Source organism: Gadus chalcogrammus, chromosome 3 (genome assembly GCF_026213295.1).
Source record: "Gadus chalcogrammus isolate NIFS_2021 chromosome 3, NIFS_Gcha_1.0, whole genome shotgun sequence".
NCBI lineage: Eukaryota > Metazoa > Chordata > Actinopteri > Gadiformes > Gadidae > Gadus > Gadus chalcogrammus.
This window is the reverse complement of record NC_079414.1, coordinates 24,453,129-24,473,126: the sequence shown is the minus strand read 5'-3', so window position 1 is coordinate 24,473,126 and position 19,998 is coordinate 24,453,129. Positions and strand designations below refer to the sequence as shown.

The 19,998-nt window shown below is 44.3% G+C and overlaps 1 protein-coding gene across 7 annotated transcripts in view; it reads left to right on the top strand.

Moving 5' to 3' along the window:
* The first annotated feature begins 9,180 nt into the window (after nucleotides 1–9,180).
* The window catches only part of LOC130379825 (uncharacterized), a 91,891-nt gene continuing 81,073 nt past the window's right edge, over nucleotides 9,181–19,998 (top strand). For 3 of the 7 annotated variants that reach the window (XM_056586891.1, XM_056586889.1, XM_056586890.1), the window contains exons 1-3: nucleotides 9,181–9,438; nucleotides 12,259–12,552; nucleotides 12,839–13,108. In XM_056586891.1, the coding sequence (XP_056442866.1) occupies nucleotides 9,402–9,438; nucleotides 12,259–12,552; nucleotides 12,839–13,108 (601 nt within the window). In that variant the 5' untranslated portion in view covers nucleotides 9,181–9,401. Of the gene's footprint in view, nucleotides 9,439–12,258; nucleotides 12,553–12,838; nucleotides 13,109–13,219; nucleotides 13,334–14,348; nucleotides 14,385–14,601; nucleotides 16,404–17,455; nucleotides 18,158–19,998 lie in introns of those variants that run through there. The other 4 variants (XM_056586892.1, XM_056586893.1, XM_056586896.1 and 1 more) reach the window with 4 other exon arrangements.

The following is a 19,998-nucleotide window of genomic DNA, read 5'->3' as shown; positions in this document are numbered from 1 at the left end:
TGGACGTGGGTCCGCCGTGATGATATTATTCAGAAGATGCTCTACTGAAAGCTCATCTTGGATACTTTGCCCCGTGTCTTCCTACGGTTGCGTTTCATGCACGTTGATAACCCACTCACATTTAATAATAATAATAATAATAATAATAATATGTCTAGTTTATATAGCGCCTTTCTCCACTCAAGGTCCCTTTACAGATTCATGGAATTCAATTTATCGACATTAATCCCAGTTAGTGTGATTGTATGACAACATGTTCATGTTGATTGTTTGTTTTCAGGAATGGCCGAATGCTGTGCCCCTTTAAATTTTCCCACGCAAGGAATTGTTGGATGGAATTATCTCTTTTCCTTTCTTAAAGGATGGTCCCTTTGCTAAAGGAGATAAGAAAGGAAGCATTGCAGCACATAGCATTAGGACACTCAGTTCAAACTTCCTTAGCAAAAAAGAAAAATCGACTGCAGCCGTCATGTGCAAAATATGGACACCAAAGTCTATTTGAAACCAACAATGCCTTTTAACAGGAGAGAGAACGTCTTAGCAGCCGGTCCACCGACCTTAAAGGTCCCATGGCATGACAATTTCACTTTATGAGGTTTTCTAACATAAATATGAGTTCCGAGCATTCCTATGGTCCCCCAGTAGCTAGAAATGGCTTTAGGTGTAAAACGAGCACTAGGTATCCTGCTCCTCCTTTGAAGAAATGAAGATTCAGACGCGCTGACTAGGAATCTGGCCCCATATGTCGTCATAAGGGTTACCTCCCCTTTCTCTGCTTTGCCCGCCCAGAGAATTTGCCCCCGCCAATGAGACAATGAGCTTCGACCGCGCGGTGCCACATGTGCGTGTGTGAATACACACACTGTAACGCAAGTGTTGTACACTTCTTTGTTATTTGGACAACCGTTCTGCTGGTAGTGTTATGGCGCATAACATGAAACATAACGTAAGGTTTGCATAACGCGCCCATTTGGTAAAAAGACTAGACTGCGTCGGTTCTTTGACATCTCTGGTACTTCCACAACGAGACTCGTAGTGGGGGTTATCTCGACCATGGTTGAGGAGGAATTTCGGGGTAAAGGAACTTTGCCTTTGACTCCCTGAAGTCCAGATTGAACCGCGACATGGAGGAGAAAGGGATTGTTGCCCGGGATTGTCTCCTGCCTGAGGCCCGCTGTCGGGCGGCGATGGCGGAGCCCCGTGGCGGTGGTGCCCCCCGGCGGCGTTGCCCTGCAGCCCCGTTATTTGGACAACCGGTTCATTATAGAGAACACAACACTGTTCACAAAGATAGGTTGTCCCAAACATGGATAAAACCTTTGCAGCCAGTGGTACCCTGGCAAGAGATATTGATAAAATGTGTCCAAGACCACCGACGCAAATTTCTCCTTCATATTGGTATCACACTGCAGGTCAATTATCTCGAGTTGGATGTCAGCTGGCATGTCAGAAGGCTTGACTGTAATTGGCGGGCGAAAAACAGCAAATTCCTTCTCTAGTTCACTGAAGACCGGAATCCTCTGCTTGAACTGCTGCAGCAATCCTGTTATCTTGCCTTTTTGCATTGATTGTATTGATATCAGCATTACGTCCGGTCGTACGCACAGCCGTTAGACATGGGAAATGGGCGGTGTCATCGCTAGATAGCTGCGTCTCCCAGAGTGAAAGTTTTAACTTGAATGCCTATATGCTTTCGTTATACTGAGTGACAAACTTTTTGCGGCCCTGCAAGATTTTGTTACGATTATTCAGGTGCTGTGTAATATCCACCATAAAGGCAAGATCCTGCACCCACTGCGGACATTTAAGTTCCTTCACTGGGCTACCCATTTTCCCCATGAACTGTCCAATATCCTCTCATAGCTCAAAGAAACGCTTGAGCACGGCACCTCGGCTTAACCACCGTACTTCATTGTGGTATGGTAGGCCAGCCTGAATGTCATTATCTCTGAGAAAAGTGTCAAACTGACGGTGATTCAGACCTCGCGCTCTTATGAAATTTACAGTTTTTACAACCACACTCATAACATGATCAATTTTTAGATTAGATCCAAAATGTTGCTTCAAAGACACTGTTTCCCCTTATTCTACCGACTTTATAAACACCAAAATGAGTTGTTCACATCATTGTGCACTTTCACATTTTAGCCAAAGAAAGGAGGATGCCTTACTGCTTTCATCTTTACTAACATTTAAGTAAAAATTTGACCGGAGAAAATTCAATGTGCCGCTACCATTCAGTCTTTGACCGCTGACAGCCAGCTACGGAAACATTTAAGGAAGTTTTCCTTCATGTTGAGGTGATAGCTGACCATTATCGTCTCTCTTGCATGAAATGACCTTCACTTGAATGATCTTGAACGCTCAAACGGATTATGCAAACTGAAATATTAAGTTTTTCTAACTTGGCATCTAATTGCGCTTTTCCACTATGGGTAGGCTACTGACATACTCTTAATCCGCTTTTTGCTTCGTTATCCATTGGAGATTTAAGTACCACTCGATGTTGCTGTTTGTCATGGCGATGCCACATGAAAGCAACGCCTCGCATTCCCCGTTCGTCAGCTACCAAAGAGAGGAACGTCTGCACCTCAATAGCTAACCACAACATGGTTTTTTTGGTTTGCCATATTCTTGCTCCAGAGGGCACATCATCATCATCAGGGGCAACCTATGGCACTCATTAATTTTTGTTCACGTGTAAAGGGCAGCCAATAAGGCACTTTCTCTCATTTTCACCACCATAGAGGGCACTTTAGCACACTTTTTCAACCATGGGGGCACCAGACGGGCAGAAGAGCACTAGAAGGGCACCAGACGGGCAGAAGAGCACTAGAAGGGCACTATAAGGACCACACGAGCAGAAGGGCACTTTCAGGGCACTAGAAGGGCACTAGAAGGGCACTAGAAGGACCAGACGGGCAGAAGGGCACTATCAGGGTAATAGAAGGGCACTAGAAGGGCACTGGAAGGGCACTAGAAGGACCAGACGGGCAGAAGGGCACTATCAGGGTACTAGAAGGGCACCAGATGGGCAGAAGGGCACTAGAAGGACCAGACGGGCAAAAGGGGACTATCAGGGTACTAGAAGGACCAGACGGGCAGAAGGGGACTATCAGGGCACTAGAAGGGCACCAGACGGGCAGAAGGGGACTATCAGGGCACTAGAAGGGCACCAGAAGGAAACACACACTTGAATGACATTTCCTCTTGTTTTCGACACTCTTGAAGGGCACTTTAGCGCGCTTTTTCAACCATTGAGCTACGAGGGGAGCCACGAGGGGAGAGATTTTGGTAATGGGGACGTCACCCCAAGCGTGGAATTCCTTCCTTTTTTTGTATTTTTGCTGCCCCCTAGTGGCTGGAGTGAGCATTTTGGTTATTTCTTTAGAAAATCATAACTCATCACAGGAATGGGCTAGAGACTTACTTTTTTTTTTTTACATACTCAGAAATGTATGCCCTACAAGTCGCGGGCCTTATGTTTGACACCCCTGCTCTACAGGGAGTGATGCAATCAGAAGGGGACCTAGGGTCAAGGACACTTGGGGTGAGCTTAAGACCTGGGGTCTCTTTTATAGGCATGAGGGCCTCCATTATCAGAGGCCCTGTTTCACATGAAAGAAAGAGGGCCTCTAGCCCCACAGGGAATGACTCACATATATCTGGGCCAGCACAGAGACAGGATGAGGGCGTTTCCACTACCTGCTCTGGATGAGGCGAAACACTGGTTAGTAACTTTCACTTTACACCACTTCCTTTAACTCTGGCTGTTGTGGTTGGTGGTTTCCCTGGAGGCCAACATCACGATATGATACCAGGGGAGAGGGGTGTCACTACCTTTCCTCTGACACGCTGGCTGGAAACCCTTTTCCGACCAGGCAACTCTTGCATGGTAAGTCTAGTCCTGTGGTGATCGACGTAGTGCGCACGTCAGTTCATACAGACACTTACCAAATTCCCCAGAAACAAAGGTCAAAGTTCTTCCGTAGTGACTGGAAATAGAAATAGAAATAGAAAGTGGTGCTGGGGTTCCCAAACGCCTTCATGCTGAGAACGAGTCCCCACACATTCATGTGTGCGGTAAAATCCCCAACACGTACCAATTGCCATGCCAAAACCTACCAAGGCGCTCGTATACGTTTTTGACATTTTTGAATAAGTTTGCTCTGGTGTTAACCCCAGAATAATCCCTTTCACCCTAGTGGAGCTTTTGGCAGTCTCCCCAAAACCCCAGGGTTAGTTATGAATGATATGAAACCTTTGACAGGCTGCAGGTTTGAGACCCATGATCAAGAAAGCTATGAGTATTTGGCACTCTTCTTATGGAGGGCAAGGCACACAATGCAATGCAATGTGTTTGAATTACTAATAACTAAACTTGTCCTGGGGCCTCATTACAGAAACGTCCTAACTCTGAAATCCTATCCTAACTTAAGATAGGAAGTTTTTGGTATTACAGAAGGAGGTTTCCTAACTTAACTTAGGAAGAAATCCTATCTTATCTTAAGATAGGAATTTATCCATTACAGAACTATCCTAAGTTAGGTGGCCATACACCCTGTCCTAAATTCAAAATAACTGTCAATAACTGAAAGAAATGGCAGCAGCACTGCTAGTAGGTCTGCTTGACAATGAAGACGAGGATCAAAACAACAGAAACGTGATGTCTGAAAGGCTACCGAGGCTGCGTAATGATTTCTTAAATTTTCCTGACAATATTTTAATTTCATTTTATCGCCTGCACAGACATGAATTTGGTGGAAGAATTACTTTACTATTTTATAACTCCTCTTCTTGTTCCCTGTATCAATACCCGCCAAGACGTCGTACTAGTGCAACTATCTTGCCGTTATTAACAAAGATCCTTTATCAACAGTCTCTGTTAATGTTCAAAGTAACTCGTTCTATCAATCACATGCACATTCTGAGTGCAGAAACTGACGATTGCAGATCGAAAATCTGATTTACAGAGCAGTTAGGATTACCTAAGTTAAGATAAGATAAGAGGCCAAAGATAAGATAGGAAACGGCAAACAGGCTAGGGACTGCTTCTGTAATAGGAAGTTAGGATTTTTCCTATCTTTGAGTCCCTAACTTAAGTTAGGATGAGAAGTTAGGATTTTTTCTGTAATGTGGCCCCTGGTTCATTAACCGATTTGACTATGCCCATTCCCAAAACCATTCTAGTGAAATGACGAGAGATCAGTGTAGACAGGACGATTACTACAGATGTAATTTATTGATTCATTCATAGTATGTTCAATAAAACAACATGTGCTGGGTTCACTTCCTGGTTCTGAGGTCACTTCCTGGTTCAGGGGTCACCTGTCCGGTGTGTCCAGAGGGATCTGAACCTGTCGGTGTGTTCTGAACACCTACTGGTGTTTGTGAATGAAACCACTCGCCATGATGACTACCACCGCCTCGCCCCTAGGCTACGACAGTAGCTGACCGTCCCCTCTACAATATGGTGACGTCAAACAGACGCTCCTCGGCAGCGTGAGGAGGTCCTGGTGCTACTCCCGAACCTCCTCCCTTTGGGTCCTTCTGCTCCTCTCCTCCAGCCCGGGCTGGCTCCTTCTCGCCCGCCTCCTCCTGCTTACCCCCCCCACCGTGGCCTCCGCCTCCTCGCTCCGCCTCCTCAGCGTCCCCACGGAAGTGGAGCTCCAACAACTCCTCCATGTTGCCGACTCGGCCCCTCATCCGCTCCAGCGCCCCCAATAGGAGCGTGGGGGCGGAGCTGCACCTGTCGGACGGGCGACTGGCGCAGAACTCGTTGAAGATGCAGAGCAACAGCGCGAGCACGATGATACTGACCAGGATCGGCAGTAGGACAGCCTTCGACCCCGTTAACCCGGACTCCGCGCCTTTTGTGGAGGAGTTGTTGTTGGTTGAGGAGGAGGAGGAGGAGGAGGAGGAGGAGGGGGGGACAGTGTGGGTGGAGGAGGTGGTGGAGGAGAGGGTGTTAGTGGAAGGCATGCTGGTGGGGTTTGGGGTTAGGGAGGAGTTGGGTGGAGTGGAGCTGGTTGCTAGGGAGGTGTTGGGTGGAGGGGAGCTGATTGCTAGGGAGGAGTTGGGTGGAGGTGAGCTGGTTGCTAGGGAGGAGTTGGGTTGAGTGGAGCTGGTTGTTAGGGAGGAGTTGGGTGGAGTGGGTGGAAGGGAGCTGGTTGCTAGGGAGGAGTTGGGTTGAGTGGAGCTGGTTGTTAGGGAGGAGTTGGGTGGAGTGGAGCTGGTTGCTAGGGAGGAGTTGGGCGGAGGGGAGTTGGTTGCTAGGGAGGAGTTGGGTGGAGGGGAGCTGGTTGCTAGGGAGGAGTTGGGTGGAGTGGAGCTGGTTGCTAGGGAGGTGTTGGGTTGAGTGGAGCTGGTTGCTAGGGAGTTGTTGGGTGGAGGGGAGCTGGTTGCTAGGGAGGTGTTGGGTGGAGGGGAGCTGGTTGCTAGGGAGGAGTTGGGTGGAGGGGAGCTGGTTGCTAGGGAGGAGTTGGGTGGAGGGGAGCTGGTTGCTAGGGAGGAGTTGGGTGGAGTGGGTGGAAGGGAGCTGGTTGCTAGGGAGGAGTTGGGTGGAGGTGAGCTGGTTGCTAGGGAGGTGTTGGGTGGAGGGGAGCTGGTTGCTAGGGAGGAGTTGGGTGGAGTGGAGCTGGTTGCTAGGGAGGTGTTGGGTGGAGGGGAGCTGGTTGCTAGGGAGGAGTTGGGCGGAGGTGAGCTGGTTGCTAGGGAGGTGTTGGGCGGAGGGGAGCTGGTTGCTAGGGAGGAGTTGGGTGGAGGGGAGCTGGTTGCTAGGGAGGAGTTGGGTGGAGGGGAGCTGGTTGCTAGGGAGGAGTTGGGTGGAGGGGAGCTGGTTGATAGGGAGGAGTTGGGTGGAGGGGAGCTGGTTGCTAGGGAGGAGTTGGGTGGAGTGGAGCTGGTTGCTAGGGAGCTGTGAGGTAGAGGGGAGCTGGTTGCTGGGGAGGATGTAGCAGGAGCCACCAGAGGAACCAGGCTGAAGGCTACGAGGAGGTGGAGCAGAGCCATCTTCCTCACCACTGTGGAAGGAGAACAGCAGGGGATGCATGAGAACAAGGGTCACATAAGAGCTGTCTACCAGAGCTGGCCTTCGAGTACTGTGTACAGCGCGTTCTCAATGCCTGCATTAGTGCTTCTACGTCACGTGAAGGGGGCAGTATTGTCATATAATCATGCAATGGAATCCTGAGAGCGAGTCTGCTCCATTGAAAATATGTAAAAGAAAAATATGGAGTTAGAATCATGCCAAAACCCCACACACACACGCAAAACGTGTTTTACTCACGCACAACGATTCACACACACACAAAACGTGTTTTATGAAAACTTTTCTTTCTTTTAAAGAAAGAAAGAAAGAAAGAAAAAAAGTAAGAAAGAAAGAAAGAAAGAAAGAAGGATGTATGGATAGATATATAGATAGATAGAGAGAGAAAATACCTGACCACTGTGACCTAAAGCCAAACGAAAAATAAGAAAATCTTTGACCAGGTGCAGACTTAACAAACACAGCCTGCCTGAAAGACTGCCATCTCTGTTGAGAGAAATAAAACAATACAACACAACAACCTCAAACTTCCCACTGGACTTCAACTTCACTTTTCTGTCTGTTCACAATGATTGCACTATTGCCCACATCTTCCACATTGTAAATACTGTGTATGTCCAGTTTATCTTTAATTTATCTGTTTAAAGGAGATACTAGACCTGTTAAGGTATTCCACATTTTACTTTTTATGAGTATTTAATATTCTAATATTTAATATATATATTAGAATACATATATCTATAGAATCAATATTTATATACTGTTTTAAACGTTTGATAGTTGAACTTTGACCTACTACTTGTTGACCTGCTTTTGCCATGTTAAAGTTTGTTTCTCGTGCCCATGAAACTTTTTTGAATCAAATTTAATCAGAGACAGAGACCGAGACCAAGAGCGAGACAGAGACAGATACAGACAGAGAGAGCAGATTTGCATGCAAGAGGATATAGAAGGGAAAATAACGACAGTATGAAGAAGCATTATAGTTATAGTTATATATAATTATAGTTTGAACCTGATTGTCTTTGTGAGAGAGATACGTTTATGAGAAGTGAATATATGGACCAGTAAATAACGATAAGTATGTTAGACCCACTTGCCTGTTCAGGTGCTGGAGATGTTGAAACCGTGATGTTCGAGAGGACACGATGGAGAGTTAGGCAGGGAGGGGGGTGGGGCTGAGTGTTTCAGAGCGAGAGAGAGACAGAAAGACAGAGAGACAGAGAAGCAAACTGCCCCAAACCTGATTCTGATGTTGTGTCACTAAAAATCAGAAATAAAATAAATTAAAAAATTCTGTGGTACCGTTGTGGAATAGTATTGTAGTATTAATCTATACCTAATACGAAATAAAGGAAAATATCTGATGGTACTTATTTGTTTTTAATAAGGTACAATTGTGCTGTCCTCTAGTGGTCGAAAGGGAGAATTAATCCGTTGCAAGGCGATAGTAAAAGCGTTACTTTCCCCAGTCCTTCAAAAACAAGAGGTGCCATTTGAGGTGTTAAATAATACATTTCCCTCCAAAGACTTTCGAAGTTTGCAGTTAAAGGTGACGATTGTCATTATTTCAACGAAACGTTTTATTTATTTGGGAAGTTTTGGGAAGAGTTAGACAATAACAAAAGGTTTTATTTTGCAGACTTCATGTAGATTTACAGTAAAAGAAAAATAATGTCAGGTCCAGGGAAACGTTTACTGGACGTCATGTTATAATACAACACATACTCTAACATCTTGAGAGTTTTGGCCTTTCAAGTCATACTCAAATACTACAATAATCTTGGTTTGAAGGTAAATTATCCTTCCCCCTTCCCCCTGTCTGGGAGACATTAAGGGACTCTCTTGATCAATGGGGACGAGATTAAAAGCAGAAATATTACCATCAAAACAGTCAAAAAAGATTTATAAGAATGATACACGTGTGTGTGTGTGTGTGTGTGTGTGTGTGTGTGTGTGTGTGTGTGTGTGTGTGTGTGTGTGTGTGTGTGTGTGTGTGTGTGTGTGTGTGTGTGTGTGTGTGTGTGTGTGTGTGTGTGTGTGTGTGTGTGTGTGTGTGTTTGTTAAGAGTGAGAATGAGAATGAGAGACAGAGCGCGAAAGAGAGCGAGCGCGTCTGTCGTGTCGGTCAGATTACAGGCGTGCAAATCCTGGTAAAATTACCAGGATTTACTCTTGTAGTTATATTTAATGCATACAATCTGCGATGTACTCTTTTCTGTCCCCCGCCTAGACTAAAGAGTTTGTCTCATTTGGCTTCCTCAAAAATAACCCCCACGCCACTGTCCATCATAACAAATCACCATAGCGGACATGAGACTCAGAGAAAGCACCACCCTCCTTTGTTCTGTTTGATGGAAATGTTCTCCGGAGGACTTCTCCTGATTTTAGGTAAACTTTTCCCCTTTTATAGATTATTTGTATATTTCATTGTTCGGCTTCTGCACAACAGGTCTGGTATTTATTTTCTTAAATGTACTTCAGTATTCAGCAATATAACGGCGCTGTGTGTGTTGGTTTGTGTCTGTGTGTGTATAAGTAGGCCAACTCTACGTTATGCTTGGTAATATATGTCGTTTATAGTTGGAATGTATTATCATTGCGTAATCATTTTGTAATAGTTGGCTATTAATCAAGCAATAAAAGCGGGTTTAGATCGGTTGGAAAAACTAACTATTTCCGCGTTTAAAAAGCGGGCGCAAGACCACAATACCCACTGATATTAATAGGTAAATAAACTGTTATAGAACTGGCAGGGATGTGTGGTCCTTTCTGGGTGGAGAGCGCTGAAAAAAGCTTAACAAATAGCTTAACTAGCCTAATGGTGAAGGAATGGTTAACTATTCACTCAAAAAGCTTAATTATTGGTGAACGAATGGTTGGCAACAACAACTCATTATGATATATTTACATGAAATGTGTCTTTCCCTATTACTTCGGCTAGGAAAGAGGAAACATGTGTGTATTCTCTATATTTATTATTAATGATCTGAAGTAGGCAATGAGTAAAAAAAAAGCACTTATAAGACAGAGTGTTCATTTTAAGTAGGGGATACATATTTTGGCAGGTTGAAATTATACAATCGGACAAAATATGTGTCCCCCTATAACATTGTCTAGAGAAGAAGAATCATGTATATTCTTCCTTATTCCTCATTCCTTAAGGCACCATAAGGCCCTACTAATAATAATGGGTTCTTCAGTGATATAGCCTACAGTGGCGGTTTTAGTCACGGGTGAACGGGCGGCATTCTTTCATGAAACGTGGTGCCACGAGAAGTCCAAAAAATAAAAATCAACTGCGCCGCAAAGCGGTTTTCTATGATGCACAATATCATAACATTATGTGGGCGGGGGTATTGGTATATTGACGTCGTCTGCTGCCCAGGAAGTCAAGCAGAACCTGATCTCCACTGTGGGAGGAGGGGTCACCATACCTGAGCCGTGGATTTCTTGTGAAAGATAGACTTGTGATCGCTTTAGTGAGAGATAGGGTGTTGGAAATAGATGATGAAGGTTTCCTGGACAGAGTGTCCTGGGACGGAGACACTGGGCAGTTCACCATAAGAAGACTGCAGAGCAACGATTCAGGGATTAAATTCTGTTAATCAAGGAGGAAAATCTGAATCATTCAAGCTGAGTGTTTATGGTAGGTCTCATTAACTCTCTCCTTGTGATGACCTTGCTCTTCTACTGTCTCCAGAAAATGCAAATTGTATATGTGTGGAAGGTAAGGACATGTCTCAGAGTGGTCAAGCTGTATACTAGAAGGTAGAGGTCATGTCTAGGAGTGCTCAAGCTGTATTCTAGAAGTAGCCAAAAGTAGCCGTCATCTTTGGCAGCGTTACCAAATACTTAACGGCGTCTATTCGCTTTTTTTTTAATATTTGAGCCGCTTGGGTAACTTTATTTCCTAACCCTTAATGTTATTTTTGCATTAGGCTTGTCTTGCTTCGTCTTTGCGTACTAAAAAAAAGAAAAATGTTTTTTGAGCCTGTTTGGGGCCCCCCTACTATGGGGGCCCCAAGCGGCCGCCTACCTATGCCTCTATGTTAACCACCACTGTGTGTAGTCAACCCTGGGCCATTGACATTCACATTGAAACATCCCAGTCAAAAGGTTGTCGGGGGGGGGGGGGGGGGGGGCGGTTTTGGAACAGAAAAATTGGGAGCTATCGGATAGAGAACACTGTAGATTGTCCTCTACATTGTCTGATAGAGTCACAGTGTGTGACACTGCAGTGTAGAGGACACTTTACACAGTGTGAAGCCCCAAAGGGCTTCCCAGACCATCTTCAACCTGTCTAAACACTTCTAACCTCCACCTGCTGAAGCCTATTGTGCAGCTGTGACTGAACATGACGGCTGAGCAAGGTGTGATAAACATTTGTAACCTTTTGGACAAAGCCGTGGGCTAGGGGAATATGTCAATTTGTATTTAGTGTGTTTATCCGGTGCTGGATGTACTGTATAGTATAGTGTATTGTTATTGTGTATGTACTGCACTCTTTTTGTAGTTATATTGGTGTCTTGTAATCCTGTGTGGGATGGGCCACTTGTGTGCCATGACATGACAAATAAACATCGACCTCATCATCATATAGGACGTATATAAGACTTACATTTATTTAAAATATAAACTTCCATTAAATATCCAGAAACTTCCTGGGACCCTGGTGAGCCTGGTGATGCTGTTCATTGGCTGATTCTGATCAGTGCAGTCCGCCTTCACTACAGGCTATGCACGAGGCTCGTGGAATAGGCTAATAATTTATTTGGCTAAATAAAGATTTCAGAAAAACATTCTCTTTAGAAAATGTTGCGGTTTCTGAATGGATAACCCAGAAACCCACCATTTAACAGGGGAGGCTTGAAAAAACATCCCTTAAATTGCTAAAATGCCCATAGAAATGCCCACATCTTACCAGCTAACACCCTGCGGGTGCTAACAGAGACAAGAGTACCAGTAGGATACTAAAGTATGGTACAACAATAATACAGTAGGAGACTTCAATTGTATAGTATGGTACTACAATCGTATAGTAGGGTAAAACAATACTACAGTAGGGTACTATAATACTACAGAGTAGGGTACTTCAGTATTAAAGAAGTTAACTACAGTACTACAGTAGGTTACTAGAGTATTTCATTAGGGTACTACAGTACAGTTACAGGGCTGTTTGACTGAGCGATGTCTCCTGATCTGTTACAGTGATGACGTCATCTGCTGACCAGGAAGTCACGCAGAACCTGATCTCCACTGTGGGGGGAGAGGTCACCATACCTGTGCCTGTCAAGAGTCGTGGATTTGTTTTGAAACAAGGACGTTTTATCGCTAGTGTGAAAGATAGTGTGTTTGAGATAGAAAATGATGATTTCCTGAACAGATTTTCCTGGGACCGAGACTCTGGGCTGTTCAGTATAAGAAGACTGCAGAGAAAGGATTCAGGGGATTATTCTGTTGACGTTAACGAGACTGCTGTATCATTCAAGCTGAGTGTTTATGGTAGGTAACATTGACTTCTTCTCATTGTGATCAAGACCTCATCTACTGTATCCAAACAATGTGAGTTGTACACGTTTAGAGGGGCAAATGGTGAAGCTGTATACAAGAAGGTAGTGTACATGTGTATGATCAAGCTATATACTAGAAGGAAGTGGACAGGTCTAGGAGTGGTCCAGCTGTATACTAGAAGGTAGAGGTCATGTCTAGGAGGGATCAAGCTGTATACTAGAAGGTAGAGGTCATGTCTAGGAGGGGTCAAGCTGACGTTGTGGTCTTCTGTCCCCAGACGCCGTCCTGGAGCCTGGTGTCACCGTAACGTCTGTGAGCAGCGAGCGCTGCACCCTGCTGTGTGCTGTGGACCAACTGAGTGGAGGGACTCTCTCCTGGTATCAAGGAGAGGTCCTGGTGAACCAGAGCAGCACCCAGCGCTCTCTCCCTCTGACCGTGGACAGGCTAGCTCTCCGGTCCTCCTACCGCTGTGTGTCTGCCAACCCTGCTGGTAACCTCACCCGGTCAGTCGACGCTAAGACGTCCTGCACAGTACAGCAGCGCACTGGTAAGAAGTCCTCACACACCCTGCCTCCACTTGGACTGCACAGAAAGCTCAAAGACACTGCTCATGTTGTGGAGCTTTTTGTGACGTGAGTGTTGTTACTCTTCTGTACAGGTGATGAAGAGGAACCCATATGGCTGTTCCGGATTGTGATTCCGATCGTCTGTGGTGTTACATTCATCCTGTTCCTATCTGTCATCATATTCTATGTTGAAAGACATCTCCAAGGCAAGGCATTTTTTCTTACAATTGTTTTTGTTGGATAATGACAATGGTCTCGAGGCTTAACATATCATTGAGGCTAGATGTTTCCTGTGAGAGATGAATCCGATGTTGAATAGCAGCTTGTCCCCAGGGTTAGCCGCAGCCGAGCGGACCAGCTGTCCTCGGTACGGGGGTGTTGTCCTGTTATCGTTCTCCCTGCTGTGCTGCAGGTTGCACCAGCTACCTCATAGCAATCATTTATCAATAATGCATTAGTCTGGCATTACAAGACACACTCATTGTTATACTGATTTCTGTCTGTTTAGTTTCTTCCGTCGTATTTTTCTTCCTTACTCCTTCTACAGTTGTGGTGTGTGTACTTTATAGAGTGATTATTGTTTATTTTATTTTATCAATTTATATAATATTATTTATTATCTATCTATCACTCTTTACTTCTATCACTATCTGTCAATATATCTCTATATCTAGATCTCTAGATCTCTATAGATATGTAAATAATCAAAATAAGCATTAAAAAGATGAAGAAGATGTATTGAATCTCAATTTGTAGAAAAAATAATTTAGAATTGCATATCATAGAACCAAGTTCTTGGCACTTCCAGCAGCCTGAAGGGAAACTCATTCTAAAATCTGAGTTTACTGCTTGATGCGTGTGAAAACAATGTGATCGGCAACTCCCACTCTCTGTCCCTGTAAAGGTGGCAGAAACGTTTCTGTCCCCAGTGGTTTGATTTGGAAAAATGACGTTAATTGTCCGCAATCTTTTCACACTGGCTGAGTTTTTTTCCCCAACGCACACATGAAGCAGCAGTCCCTCATGGTAGAAACAGCCATGGTGTCTGAGCTTCCCCTTATGGATATTCAATAGATTGAGTGTCCACATGCTTCCCATGGCGGTGTAGGCAGCAGGAAGATAAATGAATGTGGAAATCCTCTCTGTACAGCAGACCCTTCTACTGCATGACTTATAGTGGTGCTGTTTTATTCATTAACTTTGGCCTTCTTCTGTTTGTAGCTTCAATCCAACAGAAGGGTGGCTTCACACAGCAGGTAGGTGCTCTGTGGGTGCATATGTACAGTCTAGTCAATAACACTACAGCCCGTCATTATTACACCACCCTCCAACCATAAGCCTGTGTGTTCATGTTGTGTGTGTGTGTGTGTGTGTGTGTGTGTGTGTGTGTGTGTGTGTGTGTGTGTGTGTGTGTGTGTGTGTGTGTGTGTGTGTGTGTGTGTGTGTGTGTGTGTGTGTTTCTATTCCCTATCGGAGGAGCCTGAACACGGCCGCTGCAACACGCACGTCAGATACAGTGTTGGGGGTAACGCGTTAGAACTAACGCGTTAGAGTACGTTTTTTTCGTTTTTTTCAGTAACGAGTAACCTAACGCGTTAGTTTTGCGAATTCAGTGATCAGTAACTCGTTAATTTCCAAAATAACCACTCGTTACTCCGTTACTTTAAGATTTTCCCTCGATAAGGAAAGTAAAGTCCCGGGTTTTCTGCATTTAGTCAGATGCTGCTGCCCTGCTCCTTGCATCTCTCTCTCTCGCTCTCTCTGTGTGTGTGTGTGTGTGTGTGTGTGTGTGTGTGTGTGTGTGTGTGTGTGTGTGTGTGTGTGTGTGTGTGTGTGTGTGTGTGTGTGTGTGTGTGTGCGCGCGCACCTGTGTGTGTAAGCTACGTGTGTTACGGCGGCAAGATGGACGAGAAGATAGCCTTAGATTCCTGGAGGTACGCTCATTATTTTGAGTTACAGAGCGAAAAGGACAAGAACATAGTGGTCGTTTTGAGCACCTTCTTCTCCTACGTTTCAACCATTACTTTGGTGATAAATAGGCTAAAGGTAGCCTACGTGATTGTTATGAATGTACGCCTGCACTTGTAAAGTGGATAAGCTATGTGTGACGCACTGTTCTTTTGTGCGCAGCCAATACGGTAAGCTACATTCTGTTAAAATAACTGCCTGTTACCGGAGCATGTTATTCATGGAAGCTGTTTAAATGATCAAAGGATGAATGCCTGTTAAATAAAACGTGCAATATGACTACTGTCTTTCCGGTCATTATGCTATAGGTTCATGATTGATTCATAAACAGTCAGCACTGTTGGTGCATCTAAAGGAGGATGTGTGTTGTTGTCGCGCTAGGCGGACACGCACGCACCCCAAACGCATTTTAATTGTTGGTAACGCACGAGTACTCTAACGCGTTTCTTTTATTTATAGGTAACGTAGTAACGTAACGGATTATTTTTAATTGATAGTAACAAAGTAACCTAACGGATTACTTTCAAAAGTAACGATACCCAACACTAGATACAACGAGATGCAAGCCAAAGAGAACTGAAGGGACTAAACGCTCTGGGAACAAACCATCGTAGCCGCTGTCACGTTAAAATTGTACCGGGGGCGAAAATTGTACCGGCCTACGTCATCGTTTGTTTACATCCTGACAACCTGCCCTGCAACAGACGACGCGATGCAGAAAACATGTTTCCAAACGACGAAATAACATAATACAGATAGCGGATCGCTATCTGTATTATGATAGATAGTGATAACACTTGTTTTTACTTTATATTTGTATTGTATTTAATTGTTTAATCGAAACAATAAAAAAAATTGCCCGCGAAACGGGCGATCGCGTCAAATGACAAATGTTTTGCCCGCGAAACGGGCGATCGCGTCAAATGACGTAGGAGGGTTCTTGAAACATAATACAGATAACGGATCGCTAGAAAACACTTGTTTTTACTTTATATTTGCATTGTATTGAATTGTTTAATCGAATTTAGCTAGTAAACTGAGTGTTTTAAGCAGGTTTCATAGTCTAGAATGTTCAAGAACCTTCCTACGTGATTTGACGCGTCATTTGACGCGATCGCCTGTTTCGCGGGCAGTTTTCTTTATTGTTTCGATTAAACAATTAAATACAATACAAATATAAAGTAAAAACAAGTGTTATCGCTATCTATCATAATTCAGATAGCGATCCGCTATCTGTATTATGTTATTTCGTCGTTTGGAAACATGTTTTCTGCATCGCGTCGTCTGTTGCAGGGCAGGTTGTCAGGTTGTCAGGATGTAAACAAACGATGACGTAGGCCGGTACAATTTTCGCCCCCGGTACAATTTTAACGTGACACCGCCTCTCCTGGTGTCAGTAAAACATTTGTTACCAAAAACATTTGGCAGGATGACTCTGTTTGCATTTAGTGTGCGCCCCCCGGCACGAATATAACAACAGCACAAATTTAGCAATATAGCACTTGGGTCTTTTGGACCCAAGTGATCAATGTGCTTCAGCCCATATGGACCCATATAATGAATCACCCTACAATGACAGTGAATCTCCCAGCAAGTTCAGTGAGTCACCCTAGAGTAGGGTAAATTTGAACATTGGCTTCCTGTAGGAAGACCTTCCTGAGACCAATCTGTTATTTATCCCCAGAGTATACAAAAAACATGGGAAAGCAGGATTTAGCTATGCAACAAATAGCTGGAATAAACTCCCTGAGGATTTAAGACTTGCCCCAACTCTGACAACTTTTAAAACAATACCGAAGACTTTAATGTTTGCTTTAGCTTTCTGCTAATCTTAAATACATTGCACTTTAAAAAAAATAATTAAAAAGGCAGTTTTAGCTTTACCTTTATTTTCTATTTTTACCAGAGAGATACATGATCTGAGAAAGGATAAGGGTTTGAGACACGAGTTTTGTCTGGGTTAGAGTCCTAGAATCCGGGTTGGAGTCCCAGAATCTGGGTTAGAAACCCAGAGAAATACCCAGAGAAAGGACTAAGTTCCTTTAGGTCGGGTTGGAGTACCAGAGAGAATGTTGATCTGATCTTAAACACATTGCACTTTCTAAAATGCTTTTTTAACTTTGCCTTTATTTTCTATTTTCTATATCTATTTTACTCATTTTTTGCATATGTTTTATTTTCTATCATTTAATTTTATTGTATGACAAATGTTTATATGTGAAGCACTTGTGTATGAAAAGTGCTATATAAATAAAGTTGCCTTGCCTTGCCTTGAATCACCAAACAAGTAAAGTGAATATCTATGTAGGAGAACACTCCTGAGTGTATTTGCAGATGGCTTGTTTAACCTGTGCCCACAGTGCGTGTTGCTCCGCCGCCGCCGGAGGAGTCTGCATACATTGTTCAGAGAGGTCGGAGAAATGACATGGACCCAAAGTGACAGCGAGTGACAGCTGTCTACTGAAACATCTTTCTCGAAAGCAGCGTTTGTTGTTGCTGGTGACGTAAAGAGGTCAGCCATTGGCTCTATTACCACTAGTTGAAATGGGTACAGTGCCACCTATCGTACCGGGGTATGAAGTGCTTCAGCTAATGAATCGATTTTCTCACCGCCATGTATAATCTCACAATTGCAGTTGTCCAATTGAGGAGCATAGTCGAACTATGGTTTTAATCGGATTAAGTTGTGCATGTAAACGTATACCAAGTGAGGTTTCTAAACCAGCCATCATCCACACACACTCCAACAGTAGGCTTATGGTGCTTAACTATTGTTTTCTACCATTACATAACAGGTTGATCTCTCCTCCATCCTCCTTACTGTTATAAAATCCAGCATCCAGTAGTACAGGGGAACGGTTGATGCCTGGTTAAATCAGCCTCACCTGACCTGAGTCGGCCTGACTAGACTCGGGCTAGGGGAGGTAATTACTGGCTGCACACCTGTGCAGCCAGTAATTAAGATATCCGGGACAAGCAGTTGTTGGCTCCTCTTGTCTTTGTCTAAAAACTTGCTGAACTGGAACACCTGCCCATCCAACAGTTAAAGTCGGTGACTGCAGGTGAGTGGAATCTCTTTTTGTAAAGGAATCAAACACCAAACTAAGGCTAGCCTCAGCTGCTCTCTCCGGGGGTACAGGAAGAATGGCCCAAGTGAGCGTTCCGCCCCTTTATAGATGTGCTTTTTCACTTGTGTTCGTTACAACCCTTATAAATTGCTGCTTGGGCGCATGGGTGAGCCGGGCTCAGTCTTTACGGCAGCGACCCGGGTTCGACTCCTGCCCTTGGTCACTGTCTGCGTGTCCTTATGTCTCCCTTTCTCTCATACCTTCATGTCTAACTCTCAGTGTTTCTGCATGAATATTGCGAAATAAATCTTTACATAAAGAATATGCTGCTGGCCCCAGTCAGATCGATATCATCCATGAAATATAATACAAATAGAATAGATGGCATTTGAGTAAATTACGTGTTTAGTTGTAGCAATGAGAGTGATGGAAGACATGCTAGTTTACATTGTAATTTCTGATAGAGGCAGTGGGCACGAACGAGGTACCTCGTGCCCACTGCATCCGTCCGTTGACTGATCCCCATTGATTTTGATGTGTGGCGCGACAAAACTTCGGCGACAACGCGAACGGGCGAAAAATTTCACGTTTGGTGTGAACATACAGTAAGGGTGAGTCAAATGACGCGATAAACGCCCCTTTTATGTGACCGCGCATTGAACATAAAGCGGAAAACCTGATTCAACTAATTGAATCTAAAGTGAGCGTTGTGGTACCATTTAACTCTGATTGCGAGTTGCGTCTCTGTCGAGCCAGGTTTTCCCAAGAAAGCCTTGGTATGTTCAGCGAGGTTCGTGGTATACCCCCCAGGCTCACCTGAACAGAAGCGGCTGTGGTTGTTTATAGCCGCTTGTTCTGGGTAGTCTTGTGTTGTCTTTTAAGTAGTGTTGTAAGGAACATTTTTTAGGAGGCCTGTGTGTGTGTGTGTGTGTGTGTGTGTGTGTGTGTGTGTGTGTGTGTGTGTGTGTGTGTGTGTGAGGGTGTGGGTGTGGGTGTGGGTGTGTGTGTTTGTGTTTGTGTGTTTGTGAGAGAGAGTGAGAATGAGAATGAGAGAGAGAGAGAGAGCGCGAAAGAGAGCGAGCGTTATTGATTTGTTTTCTACAGTAAAAGAAAGAAAGAGAAAGAGAGTGAAATGTGAGTGTTAAATTGTTCTGCTCTACTGTTTACATTTACCTGAAACCTGAGAGTTTAAGTTTTGAGAACACAGCCTGCTAAAGTAAAAGTTCACAGTATGGTAAGGTGTAAGTTATTTTATTTGTATTTTTTATGCTTGAAACAGGGACAGATCAGGGACAGGTCTTCCAGCAAAAGGGCAGAATAAACCCCTTAAGACCTGCAGAGACAAAGGTAGTCCACCCTTTATTCTCAAAGAAAGGGAGTTGTGGTATTATGGAATAGTAGTGTAAGGAAAGCCTTTACTTTGTAGTAACCGGATGGACGTCGATACCGAGGGCGGGGTTAGCTGGAGTCCCATGCATGCACACTTAGTATACTACTGCTGAGTCGATAATAAAGACAAACTCCGATTACGTCGTTGTACGAGCCTCATTATAATAATAACTCGACAGTGACACCCACTAATTCTATATGAAAGCATCCATAAAGTAGCATGCCATGGGACCTTTAAAGGTCCCGTGACATGAAAATCTCAATTTATGAGGTTTTCTAACATAAATATGGGTTCCCCTAGCCTGCCTATGGTCCCCCAGTGGCTAAAACTTGCGTTTGGTATAAAACGAGCACTAGCTGTTCTGCTCGCCTTTGAAAAAAGGAGGCTCAGCCTACTCTGCCTGGCCCGCCCAGAGACGTTGGCCCGCCAATGAGACTCGACCGTG